Below are 18,289 nucleotides of genomic sequence, written 5' to 3'. Positions count from 1 at the left end.
ATGCATTTACATGGCAGTCTTCCGAATTATAATAAAAATATCCGCTGAACCTTCAGCTCCAGTTAGGCACAAGACTGCTTACAAAGCTTGATTCACAAATGACTCAAACTTCAACAGCCCAGTAACAAATTCAAGTCGGTACAAGTCTGGAGATGAATACTTAGTACATTCTACATGCTCCAAGGTTAAACATTTAGAGTGGATGGAAAGGAATTCCACCTCTCTAACAATTAAATTGAGGTCAAGTAGGTTTAAAAAGTGTCAAGGGAGGCCAAGGAAGCTCCTGAGCATTCTGTAAATTGGATCTGACACCACATTTGTACTATTTGCAGTCTCGGGAGTACTACTTGTGAGTCAGTCAATCAATCAGCCTCTCGATTCTCTTCTTTCCCTGCGGGCCTAATATTGGTGAAAAGCTGAAAACTAGTGAACTTCTTCAATATCATCACTTACTTCTCTCTCTTTTGTTGTGGATCAAATCAACAACCCAGTTCAAGATCTATTTGTTAGAGAAAACTTCTACACAGCATAATTTCTGGAACATCTTGAAGAAAAATACATGGCTAAAGCATACAAAATATTTACAAATGAAAATAAATAGTGCAATATGGGGCTTTATTCTCTTTAAATTTTACACATATCGTGTTGTGTGATCACTTACTCTGGAATGGTTTGGTTTTGCAGTAAACTTTTGCATCCTGTAATTAATCAAGTGATTCTCTCCTGACTACATATTCCTAGTAATTAAAGTTCTGTAATACAGTAGCTTATTCTTTCTGCTCCAGCACCTGCATTTCATTTGTTTACTTTCTCATGGTCATAAATCTGCACAATAGTCAATGTGCCATAATATTAGTGCAGTAATCAAAGTTAATTAGCTCTCTCAATACTGCACAGCACGGCTATAATAGAGAATCATTTAAAGTGTTCTATATACCAAGTTACAAATGATACATCATTTACCCAGTAATATGAAATCCCAAATGACTGGTATTTAAAGAAAAAAACTTGTATTAATTCAGATTAAACTCAATTGGAAGCTTGATGTACTGTATTATTCTTAAACCAATTTTCAACCAAAAATAATGCAGTGACTGTGTTCATTTTGAAACAGGAAGACCACAAATCTGCAGATATTGGAAATCCAGAGTAACACACAAAATGCTAGAGGAACTCAGCAGGTCTGGCAGCATCTATGAAGAGGAATAAAGAGCTGACATTTCAGGCCAAGACCTTTCAGCAGGACAGGCAGCATTGATGGAAAGGAATAAAAAAGCACATGTTTTGGGCCAAGACACTTCATGAGGACTGATGAAGGGTCTCGACTTGAAATGCCAGCTGTTTATTCCTCTCCACAGATGCATTTTGTGTGAGTTACTCACAAGTCTAGGAATTTTAGTTCTTTTATAATAGTACTAATTTGTTAGCATATGGCATTCCACACCACAACTATCCAAGTCTGGAAAAAGAGAACATTAGTAGATCACAAAACAATCTTTTTTTAGTATGCACAAAACATGCTATATAATCACTTGTGATATGGAAATCACTTGAAAATTAGACTAACTCCCGAGAGAGCATTCATGAAATAGAGGTACAAATAAAACTGGAAAAGGCTATCTTACACTATTTATTCTGCCCCAGAGTTCAGTAAAAGACAAATCATTGCTGATTCCCGTAGTCAATATTCTCAACAAATGTCTGCCTAGCTCCTCCTTAAAATAAATAATGATATTATCAGCTTTAGTTGCCCCCTTAGATTAAGAATATGTTTTGCAGCCACATTCAACAATTTCTCATGAAACAACCTGTAGTTATCCACCCTAAACCTGAATTTTTTCACTAAAGTCCACTCTTGATCTTCTGAAACATGGTAGTAAATGTAATTTCTATCGTAAAACAAAGAAAGCAATGAAAACACTCAATATGTCAGGCAGCATCTGGAGACAGAGGGAGATAAGATTAATGACCTATTATCTGAACTAAAGTATTGACCAAATATTCTCCACTTCTCTCTGTGGATAAATTCTAAACTGCTGAGTGTTTTCAGTGATTTCTATTGTTTCAGATTTTAGTGTCTACAGTAAATAGTTTTCAAATTCTCTCTCATCCACTCAAACCCTGTGTTGGTGATATCAGATGGTTAGCCTTTTTCTGTGTTTCTTCTAACACAATACAACAGCTTTCCAAAGGTGGACAAAATGCTTTCATGTAGGCACAGGATCATAAACGGTCACTTGTAAATACATCTAAGATCTCTATTTCAGTCAAGCTGTGGGATGAAATCTCATCCCCATCAATGCACTCAGAATATTATTCTATTAAAATAACTATTTTTCCACCATTTGTGACCCAAACAATGCTTATGAGTGAAGTAGTAACTCATTTACATTTCTTGTACTCTTGCCCCTACTCTACACATTAAAATTTAATTTATACTCACAAAGATGTATTTTCTATGCTGGTTTTGTTATTTTGTGCTTGTTTAAATAATTTCGGTATCCAATTTCTGCATCTACTTAACTTTCCCAGTGTTTAATCATCCTGATCTTGGATTGTTAATCTGTACTTTGCGAACAGGAGAAAATACCAACAACACACATAAAATGCTGGAGGAACTCAGCAGGCCAGGCAACATCTAAGAAAGGAGTACAGTGGACGTTTCGGTCTGTACTCTTTTCCTAGATGCTGTCTGGCCTGCTGAGTTCCTCCCGTATTTTGTGTGTGTTGCTCGGATTTCCAGCATCTGTAGGTTTTCACTTGTTTTTGAAAAATCCAACAGCTTTGCATCAAAGAAAATTTCCAAAGTAAAGCTTCCTGAACTTGTCCTGTTAATTAATCCACTGCTGAATACTCAAGGTCCATGACAACCCAAGGCATGAGCATATTTCTCAGTTTTAAAAATATTCCTTGGTTTCTGTGTCCACTCATCATCATCATCATCATCATCAGGTGCCATGCCTAGATTGAGCTTTGACTGCCATGCCCCACACACTCCTGTTTCAGGTCAAGTGGATCAATTCATTGGTATTCATTTCCAGTTCTCTGGCTGCTGTCTCCATCATCATTTGTCTTTGGCTTCCTCTTGTTTTCTTCCCTTCAATCTTTCCCATAATTACCGTGCATTCTAACTCCTCTTTCCTAATGACATGCCCAATGAAGTTACATTGCCTTTTCATGATCTCGTACATTATTTCTCTTATTGTGTTTGCTCTGTTCATGACATCCTCATCAGATATTCATTTTGTCCATGATATTCTTTGCATCCTCCTCAAAAACTACATCTCTGCTGCTTCAATTCGTTTCCTCATGTTACTAGATATTGTCCAACATCTTGATCCACATAACATAACTGAGTACTCTGAGGCGGGTTGTCATGTTGGTCAGTATACTCTTCATTCTCGTAAAGGTGTCTCTTGCCATCCCTATTCTTCTTTTGATGTCCATGTCGCACCTGCCATCTGATGTCACCCAGCTTCCTAAGTAGCAAACATTCTGTGCTTGTTTTAGGTCTTCCCCATTTATTTTCAGCCTGCAGATCGGATTCTCCTTCTTTTTGGATATCACCATACATATTGTCTTTTTGCGATTGATAGACCCATTTCTGCACTTTCTTCAACAACTATATCAATTAAGCTTTGTAGTTCTTCCTCCATACTTGCAATTAACACAGTGTCATCCCGCATATCTGAAATTATTGATGTTTTCACCACCAACTTTGATTCCCAAGATGTCTCTTATTTTTTTTGTCTAACGCCTCTCTTGATTTTCGTTATCTGACTCATTTCTCCAACTATTCTTACAGCGGCAGATCTTGTTCCCAGTACAGATTTCTGATTAGGCGGAGGTCTTTCGAATCTAGACCTAGAGTTTCCTGTAATATTTCAAATAACTTATTGTGCTTCACTTTATCAAATGCTTTTGAGTAGTTGACAAAACAAACAAATCTTTTTGCACTTGAATAGCTCGTTCTGATCATATTCTTAACATCAATATCGTGTTTCTTGTACCTTTGTCTTTCACAAAACCACATTGTTCTTTACCTATTTCAGCTTGTAACTTACTTTTAGCTCTTGTCATCAAAATTCTTAGAAGCATCTTAGTGATATGACTCATTAAACCTGTGTCCACTACCCTTTGAATAAGAGAATTCCAGAGACTCTTCTAAATTCCAGTGGATGTAAGCCTAGCCTATATAATCTTTTCTCATACAGCATCTCCCTCATTCTGAATATTAATCAAGCAAAAGTTTCTTCAATGTTTCATTATTTAAAAAAAGAGACCAATACTATCCATAGTACTTCCGATATGCTCTCAGTCATTCCATATATAACTGAAGCCTCCACACTTTAGTTCAATTCTTCCAGGAATAAATGATAATATCCTGTTAGTTTCCCAATTACTTGCAGTTCCTACATAGTAGTGTTTTTGCAAATTATGCATTACAACACCCAGATGCCTCTCCACCAGAGCTCTGCAATGTCTCAACACTTAAATAACGTTTCTTGATTTTTACTTTTCACTTTGTACTTCATCTACCAGTCTTTAATCTATCTGTACCTCTTTGTCATCTTCAGATACCCTCTATACCAGCGGTCCCCAACCACCAGGCAGTGGACTGGTACTGGGCCGCAAAGCATGTGCTACCGGGTCGCGAGAAAACCTTTCCTCATTCCCTGTCACGCCCACTGTTGAGCTTGAACGCAGGCGAAGTCATTACCCGCGTGTCATCCATGTCAGCGCGGGAAGGAGATCAACTCCTCAAGCTTGCAAATGACGGCGGGCTGAAAAGTATGTTTGACATAACATCTCTGCCAGCATTCTGGATCAAAGTCAAGGCTGAATACCCTGAGATAGCCATGAAAGCACTGAAAACATTGCTTCCATTTCCAACATATCTCTGCAATGAATGCAACGAAAACTAAACTGCGGAATAGACTGGACATAAGGAAATCCCCTCAAGTATTGCTGTCTCCCGTCACCCCTCAATAGGACTGTGTTGTTGCAGGAAAACAAGCCCAGGGCTCCCACTGATTCAGCGATATTGGTGTTGCAATGATTTTATACAAACGTTTGTATGTTCATATGGGGAAAATATGTGTTGTGTGTTTAATATCCAAACGTTACTTAAAATGTTATGATGCTATTGACTTATCAGTGACTTATATAACCATGTAACAATTACAGCATGGAAAAAGGCCATCTCTGCCCTTCTAGTCCGTGCCGAACGCTACTCTCACCTAGTCCCGCCAACCTGCACTCAGCCCATAATCCTCCATTCCTTTCCTGTCCAGATACCTATCCAATTTTTCTTTAAATGATAATATCGAACCTGCCTCTACCACTTCTACTGGAAGTTCGTTCAACACTTACTTCAAGCTCCTTTGTCCTCCCCGATGATTGACTTATCACTATATTCATGCGAGGAAAATATGCGCTGTGTGTTTAATAGTAAATTCGTTAGATAATCCCTTTTAGAAACGAAATTGAGTGTATTAGCCACTTATCACCTATATTCCAGTCGTGATTAACACCCCCCCGAACAGACTCGCCAAAAACAATTTGTAGAGGAAAAAAATCAGCACGTACACGCATACGCACTGGTGCCCACGCAAGTCTTCATGGTCATTGTAGTCTTTCTCGGGGTAAACACAACATATTTGACTGCTACTCTTGTCCGCTGGCAACCCTACCCCACTCCCCCCAAGGTCAGCCAGTCTGCAAGAATATCATCAATACTAAACCTGTCCGCAGTGCAAAAAAGGTTGGGGACCCCTGCTCTATACAACTTAATTTCTTACCGATCTTCATGCCATCAGCAAATTTAACAAACATACCTTGCGTACTATACTGTAGAATTGTAAAATGATGCTATACAGAAATAACATCAAAAATAGGTTATCCATTGCTGCTAAAATTACAAGGAAAATTTCACTTGTGCAGAATTTCATGACATATGCCAGTGATATTAAACCTGATTCTGACTTGTCATGCACAATCCACCTACAATGATGTGTATTACAGTATAATAACAGGCAGCACGATAGCAAAATTCTAACACAGCGCCAGTAAACCAGGTCCAATGTGGAGCTGTTTGTACGTTCTCACTGTGACTGTGTGGGTTTCCTCTGGATGCTCCATGCTCTTTCCACATTCCAAAAATGTACACTTTAGTAGGTCAATTTATTTACAGATAGAGCACGTTACAGGTTCTTCCAGCCCAAGAGCCACACCACCAAGCAACCCACCTATTTAACACCAGCCTAACCATCAGACAATTAACAATGATCAATTAACCTACTAACTGCTATGCCTTTGGAATGTGGGAGGAAACCAGAGCACCCACTCGTTCTCCATAAGGTTCACGGGGAGAACATACAAACTCAATACAGACAGCACCAGAATTGAACTCCAACTCTGGAAAGCCCAAACTGTAATAGCGTCATGCTAACCACTATGCTACTGTGACGCCAAGTGGTCACATGGGTATAATTGGGCGGTGCGGTCTCATTGGGCTATCTCTAAAAACTAGATCTAACAATTAAATATTATTTAGCTCTGAGTCAATAATAAGGAGGCTTTTGTCCAACATTTTCAGCAAGTACATGATTCAACCAATGACTCCACAAGTCAACAATGTCAATGATTCTGATGAAGTCTTCATTTTCCACAGTATATAAACAAGTATAGCATTTAACCATTACTTACAAATTCAGCTCAGTCACTTTGTGGATAATGCACAAGGTGTGCACAACTCTTTATACCACAGAATACAAAGATTAGCATATGTTGGTATATCTCTTGAGGCATGTAAAGTGATACAGTGTAACTTACTTGAAAATAACAATTTTATCAACCATTTTGTCAGTACAAGAAAAGAAAACAATACAAGAGTTTGGACATCTGAGAAATACAAAATTACACAAGATTTTACTTGAACAATTTTTTGGGAAACAAGTCTCCAAAATGGAACCTCTTAAAAAAAAAATGAGGAGGATGTTAAAATGGAGCACCCAAGAACTTCAGATGAGGAAAACAGAAACTGAGGAGAATAAGGATAAAGGAAGTGTACAGCAATTGGTGAGACAAAAGTGGTATTCCTTTGGGACAGTTGATGGGGCCTCAGCTTTTTACTGTACATATCAAGGACAAATGAAAGAACACTGTTGTGTTTTTACACTGCAATTGACAGGGAGGTACCGCAAGGTGAAAAGATAGGTGCCGAAGTTAGGTGATATGGGCAGCAGCTGAATAAAATTGTGGTAACTGGAGTTCAATGTCAGCTTTGTGAGGTTACATAGAATCCAGAGAAACTAATCCAATTATTTAATTAATGGTAAGATTTTAAATAAAATACAGGCCAACTTGGGGAGCATGAAATGTGATGGAGAAGAAATTGTGTTTCAGTCAAATGGAGCCTTCACTAGACACCTTCTGTTCCACGTAAGCAGGTTGTAATGCTACTATGACACTGCAATTTCCTTTGGGATCAATAAAGTATCTATCTCTCCTTGTAGTCAAGATCAAAAGATTGGCTTTGTTGATAATATGACAAAACATTAAGAAGACGAGAGTTAAAACATAAATGTTCTTTCTTTTTAAATTTTTTAATTAATTTTCCAAAATTATAAACAGAATAACAATATTGATACAGAGAGATTGGAATAATCTTATTGTTGATAAGTATGTACAAGAAAGATTTCAAATAATACAGGTATAATACACTTCCAAACTCTTAATATAATTAATCATAGAGAAAAAAGAAATAAAAAGAAAAAAAAACAAAGAAACCCCCCAAAAAAAAACAAAAAAAAAAGAAACTAAATACTAAACCCAAAAAAAAAGCAAACGGAACAAAACAAGGCTAGACCAATATATTAAATCGAACACGTTCAGTAATGTCATCAACTCCACTCCTCTATTCAGATATTTTAAGTTAATAAGAAGGATTCGGAAAGGTCAAATTACATCATGTGAAAATGTTGAACAAATGGTTTCCAAGTCTCTTCAAACTTAACCGAAGGATCAAAAATGTCATTTCTAATTTTTTCTAAATTTAAACATGGTATAGTTTGGGAAAACATAAATGTTGCATAAACTTGAATTAATTTCCTTGATTATAAAAGTCAAGAGGAATTCTAAAGAGAGTGTTTGAAGTGCAAGGCAATTTTATGGGGCAGCTACTGCAAAATAATTTCCTCTGGCAACAGAAAGCAGAACAGTGGGATATCTCATATGACTATAAATGATAATACGATATTGGGACAGAATTTGGGAATTTGACCCACTGAGCCTGCTCGACATTCGATCATGGCTGATTTATTATCCCTTTCAACCCCACTCCCTTATCCACCCTGCACAACCCCCAACACCTTGATTAGAACCCATCAACCTAAATTCCAAATACGTACAAAGACCTGACCTCTGCAGCCACCAGCATCAATAAACTCTACAGACACACCAGCTCCTGGCCAAAACATTCTTCCCAATTTCTGCTTGAAAGGAATGTCCCTCCACTCCCCTCACATGTTAACCCTGTCATAACCAGGATCATTGTCACGAACTTCCTCTGCCAGTACACTCCTCCCAGATTATCATTCTTGGATATTAATGGAGTCCTGGATTACAAAAAATATTGATGTCATTGCTAAACAATTCTGAAACAATGACAAAACTTATCAACAATTTGTATCAAAGATTAGCATAGAGATAAACATAGAAACATAGAAAATAGGTGCAGGAGTAGGCCATTCAGCCCTTCGAGCCTGCACCGCCATTCAGTATGATCATGGCTGATCATCCAACTCAGAACCCTGTACCTGTCTTCTCTCCATACTCCCTGATCCCTTTAACCACAAGGGCCATATCTAACTCCCTCTTAAATATAGCCAATGAACTGGCCTCAACTGTTTCCTGTGGCAGAGAATTCCACAGATTCACCACTCTCTGTGTGGAGAAGTTTTTCCTAATCTTGGTCCTAAAAGGCTTCCCCTTTATCCTCAAACTGTGACCCCTCGTTCTGGACTTCCCCAACATCGGGAACAATCTTCCTGCATCTAGCCTGTCCAATCCCTTTAGGATTTTATACGTTTCAATAAGATCCCCCCTCAATATTCTAAATTCCAACGAGTATAAGCCTAGTCGATCCAGTCTTTCATCATATGAAAGTCCTGCCATCCCAGGAATCAACCTGGAGAACCGTCTTTGTACTCCCTCTATGGCAAGAATGTCTTTCCTCAGATTAGGGGACCAAAACTGTACATAATACTCCAGGTGTGGTCTCACCAAGGCCTTGTACAACTGCAGTAGTAGCTCCCTGTTCCTATACTCGAATCCTCTTGCTATGAATGCCAGCATACCATTCGCCTTTTTCACCGCCTGCTGTACCTGCATGCCCACTTTCAATAACTGGTGTATAATGACACCCAGGTCTCGTTGCACCTCCTCTTTTCCCAATCGGCCACCATTCAGATAAAGATAAAGAATAGTCATGATGTCATGATCTGACTAAATGTAGGAACAGGCTCATTGGACTGAAAGTGCAAGTAATATAATTATTTTACCTAAAGATTTCAGAATTAAAATAGGTGTTTCCTTGTTGAAGTTAAAGCTGACTTTTATTGAAGGTTAATTCCTAAATATTTGCCATCACATGGTACAGGAAACAAGTCCCAGCCAGTGGTTAGGTTTCCAAGTCGACTATTTTACAGCCACCCACAGGGCAGAAAATTGGATTTTGATAAAGTATTATTAATGAACTGCCAATGTTGAGGAACTCAATTGATTCAAACAATGGATTTTATTAATGTAACCTGATATTGCTATCATTTTTGCACAAAACTTTCCTATTGCAATGACAACATTTGACCAATTATCTATATTTGACATCTTCTCAGTTTGTTGAAACTAATCATCCAGAAAAAACCTGTGCTTTAAACTCAGATCTTGGTCTTTTGAAACCATACAAAATAGAAACTAAAAAATTAACAGAGATTCCCATGAAGAAACTCAGAGTGCTATAATTGGTTCTGCAATGAAATTGGCGAATACAAACTGATTCTCCTAACCTACTTTATTTTTAATAAAAATGTTCTAAAGGCAGAAGCCTATTACAAATGTTTAGACTGCATAAACACAGTATATCACATCTACTATAGTACAATAAATTTGTCAGTGGGAGGCACAGCTGCAACATTTTAACAGATTATTCCCAAAATAGTTATTTGTCAACTTAAAACTGTAAGCCAGAGAAGCCATTTACTATAACTGAAGTTAAAACCTATCCCCACCCCACTTTTTCTTTGGCACACCGCAACAAAACCAAATTTCATTTCACTTGCATTTAAAACAAGTAAAATGTACAGGTTTCCCCCGCCATCCGAAGGTAGAGCATTCCTATGAAACGGTTCGTAAGCCGAAATGTCGTAAAGCAAAGAAGCAATTACCATTTACTTATATGGGAAAATTTTGTGAGTGTTTGCAGACCTAAAAATAACCTACCAAATCATGACAAATAACACATAAAACCTAAAATAACAGTAACATATAGTAAAAGCAGGAATGATATGATAAATACACAGACTATATAAAGTAGAAATACTTCTCTACAACGATTGCCTGCACAGATGTCCGTAGCGAAAATCTCACGCAAGTGCTCTCGGCAGAAAATCTCACGCAAGCGCTGTTGGCATAAACGCGCTCTCCAGTAACCGTTAAGCTATGAGGCTGCCAAATCTACCAAATAACACGTAAAAATACACAGCCTATATAAAGTAGAAATAATGTATGTACAGTGTAGTATCATTTACCGGAATCAGGAAGACAGCTTGCCGAGCACACTGACGATGGTGTGTTAGACTGAGTCGTCGCAAGTTGGGTGGTGCAGTGGCCCCCACCCTCCGGGCCGCCGACCCGATACATTGCCGCGAAGAACGCAGCAGTAGCCAGGAGGCACACAGCAACATCCTTAAGAAAAAAGCTGAAATAAACATGCAAATTAATTAGGTGCCACCGACACGTAATTGTCGGCCCAGATCAGAGGCAATGCAATCGGAAATCGGCACTGATCTGGGCCGACAATTACGTGTCAGCGGCACCTAATTAATTAGCTTGTTTATTTCGGCTTTTCTCTTAAAGATGTGCCGTGTGCCTCCTGGCTACCGTTGCATTCTCCGCGAATCGGAACAGTATCTGTCCGGGTCCTGGGGGTTGGGGTGGTGGGACACGGGGGCATCATCTCATCGTCAATCAGGGCAGGCAGCTCATCTTCTCCTATGACTGCCCACCTCGATGTCAAAGATCGAGGTTCGTTGTCTGCTGTGGCTGATGTAGAAGGCTTGCTTGACTGCTGAGCCTCGCGCATTTTTCTATCATACAGTTGTTTGTAAGGACTCAGACCAACCTGTAAATATCCCCTAAACCTACGTACCCTTTCAAAATTGAAGTCGTATTTTAACACTGCCGCGAAAATCTCACACAGTTGCTTCACGTTGTTCGCTACTGCATTCGGCTTCAATTGTTATCCTTTCCTCTTCCAATTGCATCAGCTCTTCATCTATCAGTTCTTGGTCATGGGATGCCAAAACCTCTTCAACATCATCTTCGTCAGCTTCCACAAGCCAAACTCATTTTTTCCTTGCTTCGTTCACCACGATCGAAACGCTTAATTATGTCTAGTTTTACACTAAGTGTAACACCTTTACGAGCTCTTTTAGGATCTTCCGATACCTTTGAACTCATCTTGCTAACGGCTGCTCACAGGCACGTGTTTAAGCAATGCCGGCTAGAATGCAGTTCCTGGGGAGGAGCTTGGCTGCTCAGGGCATGCGCTGCCTTTTATCGCGCGCTGCCTTTCTTCATAACAGTGAGAACACCTTCTGAAAGCGAAAACAGGGTACTAATGTAGGTCTTTCGTAACAGTGAGGTTTCGTAAAGCGAATGTTCGAAAAGCGGGGGACACCTGTATTATGAAACTCATTTCCCTTAGTTGTTATGTATCATCATCATATGACACAGTACACCTATGGCTTCATAAGTAAATGAATAACTGTTAACATGTCAATTCTGCTTCAAAAACATTTGTAATTATAACTAAATTCTACTCGTGCAATGCTAATTGATTTATAAATGGCCCCATAATACTGCTAAGTAACAAAATCTGCTTTGGTTGAAATGCTAATAACTTGGAAAAAAATGTCAAAAAAAGCAGGAAAATCATGGAGGCAAGAGACTGCAGATGCTGGAATCCGGAGCAAAAAAGACAATCTACTGGAGAAGCACAACTTGTCAAGCAGCATCTGTATGAGGAAAGGAATTATTGGTATTTCGGGTTAACAACCTGCATCAGCAGAAAACAATGATGCATATCCTAACTCTAATCCCAGAAATTGATATGTTGAAATGCAATTTCATTTTAAAAAAGCAGAATTCTAACTGAAAAGGAAGTGTAAGTGCTCGGAAACCACATTCAATATCCTTCCTTTACTTCAGAGCTTCTAATCAAAATCACACTGGTGAGGGCAAGGGGTAGGTGCAGATTGGGAATTTAGAAACGAGATGCAGAATTACTAACACTCTCACCTAGCTCAAGAAGTAAAAATAAAGTGCAGAGGTCATATCCCTACACATAGACCTGACAGCAGGTGGCAAGTGGCTCAGGAAAGTAAGGAAGAAAAATAAAATTCATTTCTAAATGAAGTCCCAATGTCGTAATAGGTGGATTAACCCCAGTAGCCTGTGTCAAAGCACAAGTCTAAACAGAATTCCATACAGATTAAGTCCCTGTGCTTAACTCCAATAGGAAGAAAAGCATTTTTAAATAAGCAACCAGTCAACCATTGCAAGAGATGAGGAGGTGGAAGAAAGTAATCTTTATTTTATAACACATTTTGAAGTTGTTCAGTTTAGTTAATAATTCAGAAACAAGTAGTTGAGTTACTATTCAAATATATTCAGTACTTCACAGTGAACTCAACTTATTATAATTTCTTTCATGATAATTTCCCACACACACTTTCCAACCAAAAGCAAACTACTGACAGTATTACAGCACCAAGGTGAGTGATAGCAGAATATGTCAGAGTGCCTTTTGGTGCACAGATCCCAGGAGCTCAAAAGAACCAGCTGCACAGTAGTCACATTTCCCTGAGATGCAATAGTGCTTGCTTTAAATTGGCAATCTAATAAAAATGTTTACAAAACTGTAGTAATAGGCATTGCAAAGAAAAGTGGCTGCACGGTGGTTTTATTTTTATTGCAACAGTATCTTACAAATTTCCCCCGAGGAAATCTCAGCCCTGCAGAAATGTAAGTCATATTAGAGTATTGTCCCATTACTGTCTCCCTTCCACATGCCGTCAGTCTTCAAGTTGGCAAATTGCAACAGACAAAAGCACTCCATTGTATAATAACAATATGATTTTGGAGTTTACATTTGTTGTGCCAATTAGTTGAGAATGTATTATTTAGTAACTACCTATAACTGACTAGCTCAGGGGTACTGTAATGCTGCTGCTGTGACACATGCCGCAGCATTCTGTGATGTGTGTAATCTATGTAAAGCTCTTAAAGGAGCAACACCAGCACATTTTCAACTATTCCTCCTCCATTTGTCTATTACCTGATGTCATTCATCAGAAAAAATGTCAACTCAGCATGCAATTTTGACCAAACTAACAATATGTGGGATCAGTAAGTCCCTACACATTATTCATGTCTTGCCAAACTCTCAACATGTCAAACAGGCAGTCAAAATGCAATGTGCAGTTAAGCTCATTTAGTGTGTGTCTCAACTGCTTAGCCAAATAAACAGACAAATAAACAAGCAAAAGCAAAGTACTGAGAATGCTGGAAAATAAAACAAACTGGTTTGTTTCAGGTAGCATTGGCAGTGTTCAGATAAGAAGTCATCAACCTAAAATCTTAACCTTTGTTTCTCTCTCTACAGATGCTGCCCATTTCAAGATTTTCCAGCACGATGTTTCCAAAACAAAAGAAACCATCTTGGATCTAACTCACCAAGTAATAGCAATATGAAGTATAGAATTATTTTTCTCCTGATTTTCAATTCATGCATTTACCATTCAAAGAATATCATGTACATAGACTAATCTCCATTGTTGAAATTTTAAATTCTTGGCTAAAAATGGTAATTTCACTCTACCAGCAAAGAGCTTTGCATGCAAGGTACAAAGGCCACAAAAATGGTCAAACATGCTAACTACACATGCAACAAGTGCACTCAGTGAATGTAGCTTACTTCTTGTATCAAGAAATAATATAGTCATGAAGCTTCCAAAGAATCAAAATTGTGTTGTTATCAATCTAACCCTCCTGTTACCTTTATATTTCTCATGAGGGAAACCTTCAAATCTTGTTGCAGTTCGATAAGCATTGAGATATTTCAGTGAAATCTTGCACATATCATGGGAGCACTCACCCATTCTTCCAGTATCTTTTGTATAGCCTCAGTGGCCCGTGCTCGATTTCTGCAGGCCAGGATAACATGTGCTCCATGCAAAGCTAAGGAGCGTGCAGATTCAAAACCTATCAAGAAAAAAAAAGCATTTTAATAATTCACGGTTGCTTTGAAACAAGAAAAACTGCATTTTTTGTAGTCTTAGACATCACTATTGGAAAAAGCATCATTTTCATTATGCTCTCCATGTGAATACACAATCTCAAAAGGCCAATTTACACAAAGACCTTGGACTGTAACTAAATTCAGCAACCAATCTATCAGGTCATTTTCTCCAAAAATAGTGTCTAATTGTAAAAATCTTATATAATCTAACTGAACTATTTTCTTGGAAACAAAGCAGGGCTTGGTCAACAATTGAAAAACTAAAGAGCACAATTACAACATTCAAATACATTATTCTGATTGTGCAAGTTTAAAACATCTCACAAATTTTGTTGTTTATTTTGAATTTAAGATCTGTCTTTCATTGATGTTGCCAGCATTGGTTCCATTTGCAAAAGAAAACACCCAAAGGTATTTGAGACATAAAAACTCACTTAAAAGTTATTATGAACTACATAATAAATGATATGTGGTTCAGAGATATTTACTTCTATACCAGTAACTGCCAGCTGTACAACCTTTCCAAATATCTTCTTGCAGGCATTTTTAAAGCAATTGAGAGGAAACTTCTGCCAAAATCTGATCAGCATTCTTAAAGTATTCATTTGCTACAGTTTAATGCATTTTTCTAAACATTTAAAAGTGACAGCCTATTTTCAATCTTCAACTCACCTCTCCTCTTTCCAATTACAATTGGGGAAAATGTTTTTCAGTGCCTTGGAATCATTCCAAAATTCCTCAGTTACCCCTGTATATATTATGTGTATTTGAAGTTTGGATTAATCTAATTTACGTGACAAAGCATCACAAAAATATGCATCTTAAAATCTATCCAAGATAAGAAAATAACTATAGTCAAATCAACTTATGGCCTGAATCCAGAACAACCTTACAGGAGATTTGATGGAATTTTCCATTTAATGTGCCAACAATGGTTTTTAGGATGCCTGGCATTTTCAGATTACCTTTTAAGTTTTAATGCACAGCTTCCAATAACTGCAGTTCAAGGCATTCACAACCACAGCACCCTATGGGACACGACATATTAGCCACACTATAAGGTCTTCACTTGGTATCAAATGTCATTTATTGTTCAGGCCTGGACAAATGTACAACATTTTGAAAAGTGCAAACCAGTTGTCCTACTTTTCAAGGTCTTCAAAAAGAAAGAAGGCCTCATTTGGCTGCAGCAATCTTGCATTTTACACTTGCAAAAATAGATAAATCCACTCATTTTCACTTTATATTTACAATTCTTAATTGTGCATAAGATTTCCAGTAAAAATCCCACCCAGTTGGTAACATATCATCAAATTGTAATAACTTGCTAAATCCTGACTAATAAACACTCATGAATCTTTCAATCAAGAAATGTTCCTTAGGAACACACTTTCAATAGCTGTAAAACAGAAATACAAAGAACATTCTACTAACAACCAGCAGAAATATGGGAAGATAACTTTGGAACCGTGGCAAAATTTAAGGATGTCTTAACTCAAAACATTTTTAATATAACTTAGTGTGAGTAATGGACTTTTGTAAATACATCCCCAACTCTAATGAAAACATTATTTTAAAAAGTGCCAAGGCAATTTCAGATTTCTTCAGAGATATTCATTAACACTATTTAATACAATGCAAAGAGCAACTAAGAACACAAAATTGGGGCATCTCACACCAATTGTTTCTTTAAAAGCATTTAACTGAGCATAAACTGCTGCTTCCAAAAACAAGACAAAATTTATATGAGCTGAAATATATTCACTTTATACATACCATTAGATTATCTTTAGGTATAATATTTCACATTCGAAGACAATATATGATGTGAGTTAGTAGTACCATATGCAATCAAGGTATGACAAGGTCATACAAGCTACTATATCTACTCTGATTATGGAAAAACTGATTTAAAATGCAATATAGCAATGGTATGAAGATAGTCACTGTTCACCAAAAAAAACAATCTCATACCTCCCTCATACTTTAGCAGAGGAATCTATTAAACAAGAAATAGTATTATAAAGTCAAATGCTTAATTAACAGTAGGCATTCAAAGCACTTGTAAATATTTTACAAAGGGATACAGCAACTTAAACATATTTACACCAGTAGTTTCCAATGAATGGATGGTAGAAAATTATGAACTTCAACTTTAAGTATGACTGAATAAATGTTTTGGTTTGGTTAGAGAAATCAAAGGGTAATTATGTAAATTAAGAAAAATTCTGCACAACATTTAAATTAATTTTATCCCCTCAAAATCACCAACACAAATTGAGAATTGACACGTGATTTCATAGCTTTACAAGAACATTAAAGAATGAGATTTAATCTTTTGTAAGATATTCAAATACAGTATAAACAACCAAACTTCTAAGCTTTGACACAGAAATATAAACTCCTAATGCAAATTAGACTCAATGGACCAGGCAATGACCATCTCCAATAACAAAGTCTAACCACTGACCCTTGAGATCCAATGGCATTAAAGGGCAGTGGCATCAACAACCTGGAGTTATAACTGACCATATATTCACTGGGTCGATCACAAAATACTGCGGCTACAAGAACACGCTAGAGACCAAGTATCCTGCCGTGAATGAATCACCTCCTGGCACGTTAAATCTCTCCCACCATCTGCAAGGCACAAGTTAGATACATACTTTCAACTTGCCTGGATGAGTATTGCTTTTTGTTTTGTTCTTTGGGTATTTTTGGTGTTTGATAGTCTTTTTTAATGGGTTCTATTGGGTTTCTTTGTTTGTGTGGCTACCTGCAAGGTTGTATATAGTATACATTGATAATAAATGTCCTTTGAACTTTGAACTTTTAGTGGAGCTTGACATCACACGGAACAAAGTAATTGGTTTGAGTGATGCCACACCCATGAACCATAAAATTAATAGCATAAACACAAGAGATTCTACAGATGCTGGAAACTCAGAACAAAACACTCAAAATGCTGGATGAGCTCAGCAGGTCAAGTAGCATTTATGGAGAGGAATAAACAATCAATGTTTTGAGCTGAGACACTTCATCAGGACTGGAAAGGAACAATAAAATTAATTCCCCTTTTCAGAGGCTGAAATGTGTATCAACTAATAATGCAAGAAAAGTTCTTAGCCAAGGTAGTCTGAAAGCACCTCCCTACCTTATATTCCCTAGCCCACGGTAAATTAGTTTCTTATTGTTTTACTGCAGGATACTTGGTCTCTAAGCTGTTCTGTAGCCATCGTATTTTGTGATTGTCTCAGTGAATTGATAGTCACAGACATTCCACCCTGCAAGAACTCATTTCAGGGAGGTAGCACCATCAATTTGCGGGAGACTTCCGGGAGAGGTGGGATGTCTGCAGTAGAGTAGCTCCTTAGCAGCTGGCCAGCTAGTTTAAATAACGTTAGCTATGCTAATGAACAAATGACACCTGTTAAACTCACCTCAACATGTCTTTTACAGTCTTAACTCACCATGGGCAATAAAAAAGTCACTGTTGCAAACAGTGCAGCGAGCAACACTGTCATTATTTTGACCTCTATTAGGCAGGGGTACACTTTAGTGTAGTCTGGGGTGACGTATGTTTTATATTTTTTTTGGAACACTCCGCCATGGAGTGCGCGCGCGCACGTGCTCTCTCTCTTTCTCTCTCTCTCTCTCTCTCTCTCTCTCATGGTCGCTCGCGTGCTCTCGCTTGCTTTCTCTCTCGCG

General features: G+C 37.8%; 1 protein-coding gene across 6 annotated transcripts in view; it reads right to left on the bottom strand.

The window, feature by feature from the left end:
• Positions 1-18,289, bottom strand: part of wwox (WW domain containing oxidoreductase) — a 1,184,285-nt gene that overhangs the window by 1,048,804 nt on the left and 117,192 nt on the right. For all 6 annotated transcript variants that reach the window (XM_063067209.1, XM_063067210.1, XM_063067215.1 and 3 more), the window contains exon 5: positions 14,438-14,544. In XM_063067209.1, the coding sequence (XP_062923279.1) occupies positions 14,438-14,544 (107 nt within the window). The remainder of the gene's footprint in view (positions 1-14,437; positions 14,545-18,289) is intronic.

This window comes from Mobula hypostoma, chromosome 14 (genome assembly GCF_963921235.1).
Source record: "Mobula hypostoma chromosome 14, sMobHyp1.1, whole genome shotgun sequence".
Classification (NCBI taxonomy): domain Eukaryota; kingdom Metazoa; phylum Chordata; class Chondrichthyes; order Myliobatiformes; family Myliobatidae; genus Mobula; species Mobula hypostoma.
Note: the sequence above shows the minus strand (reverse complement) of the source record. Positions and strands in the feature narration are given on the sequence as shown.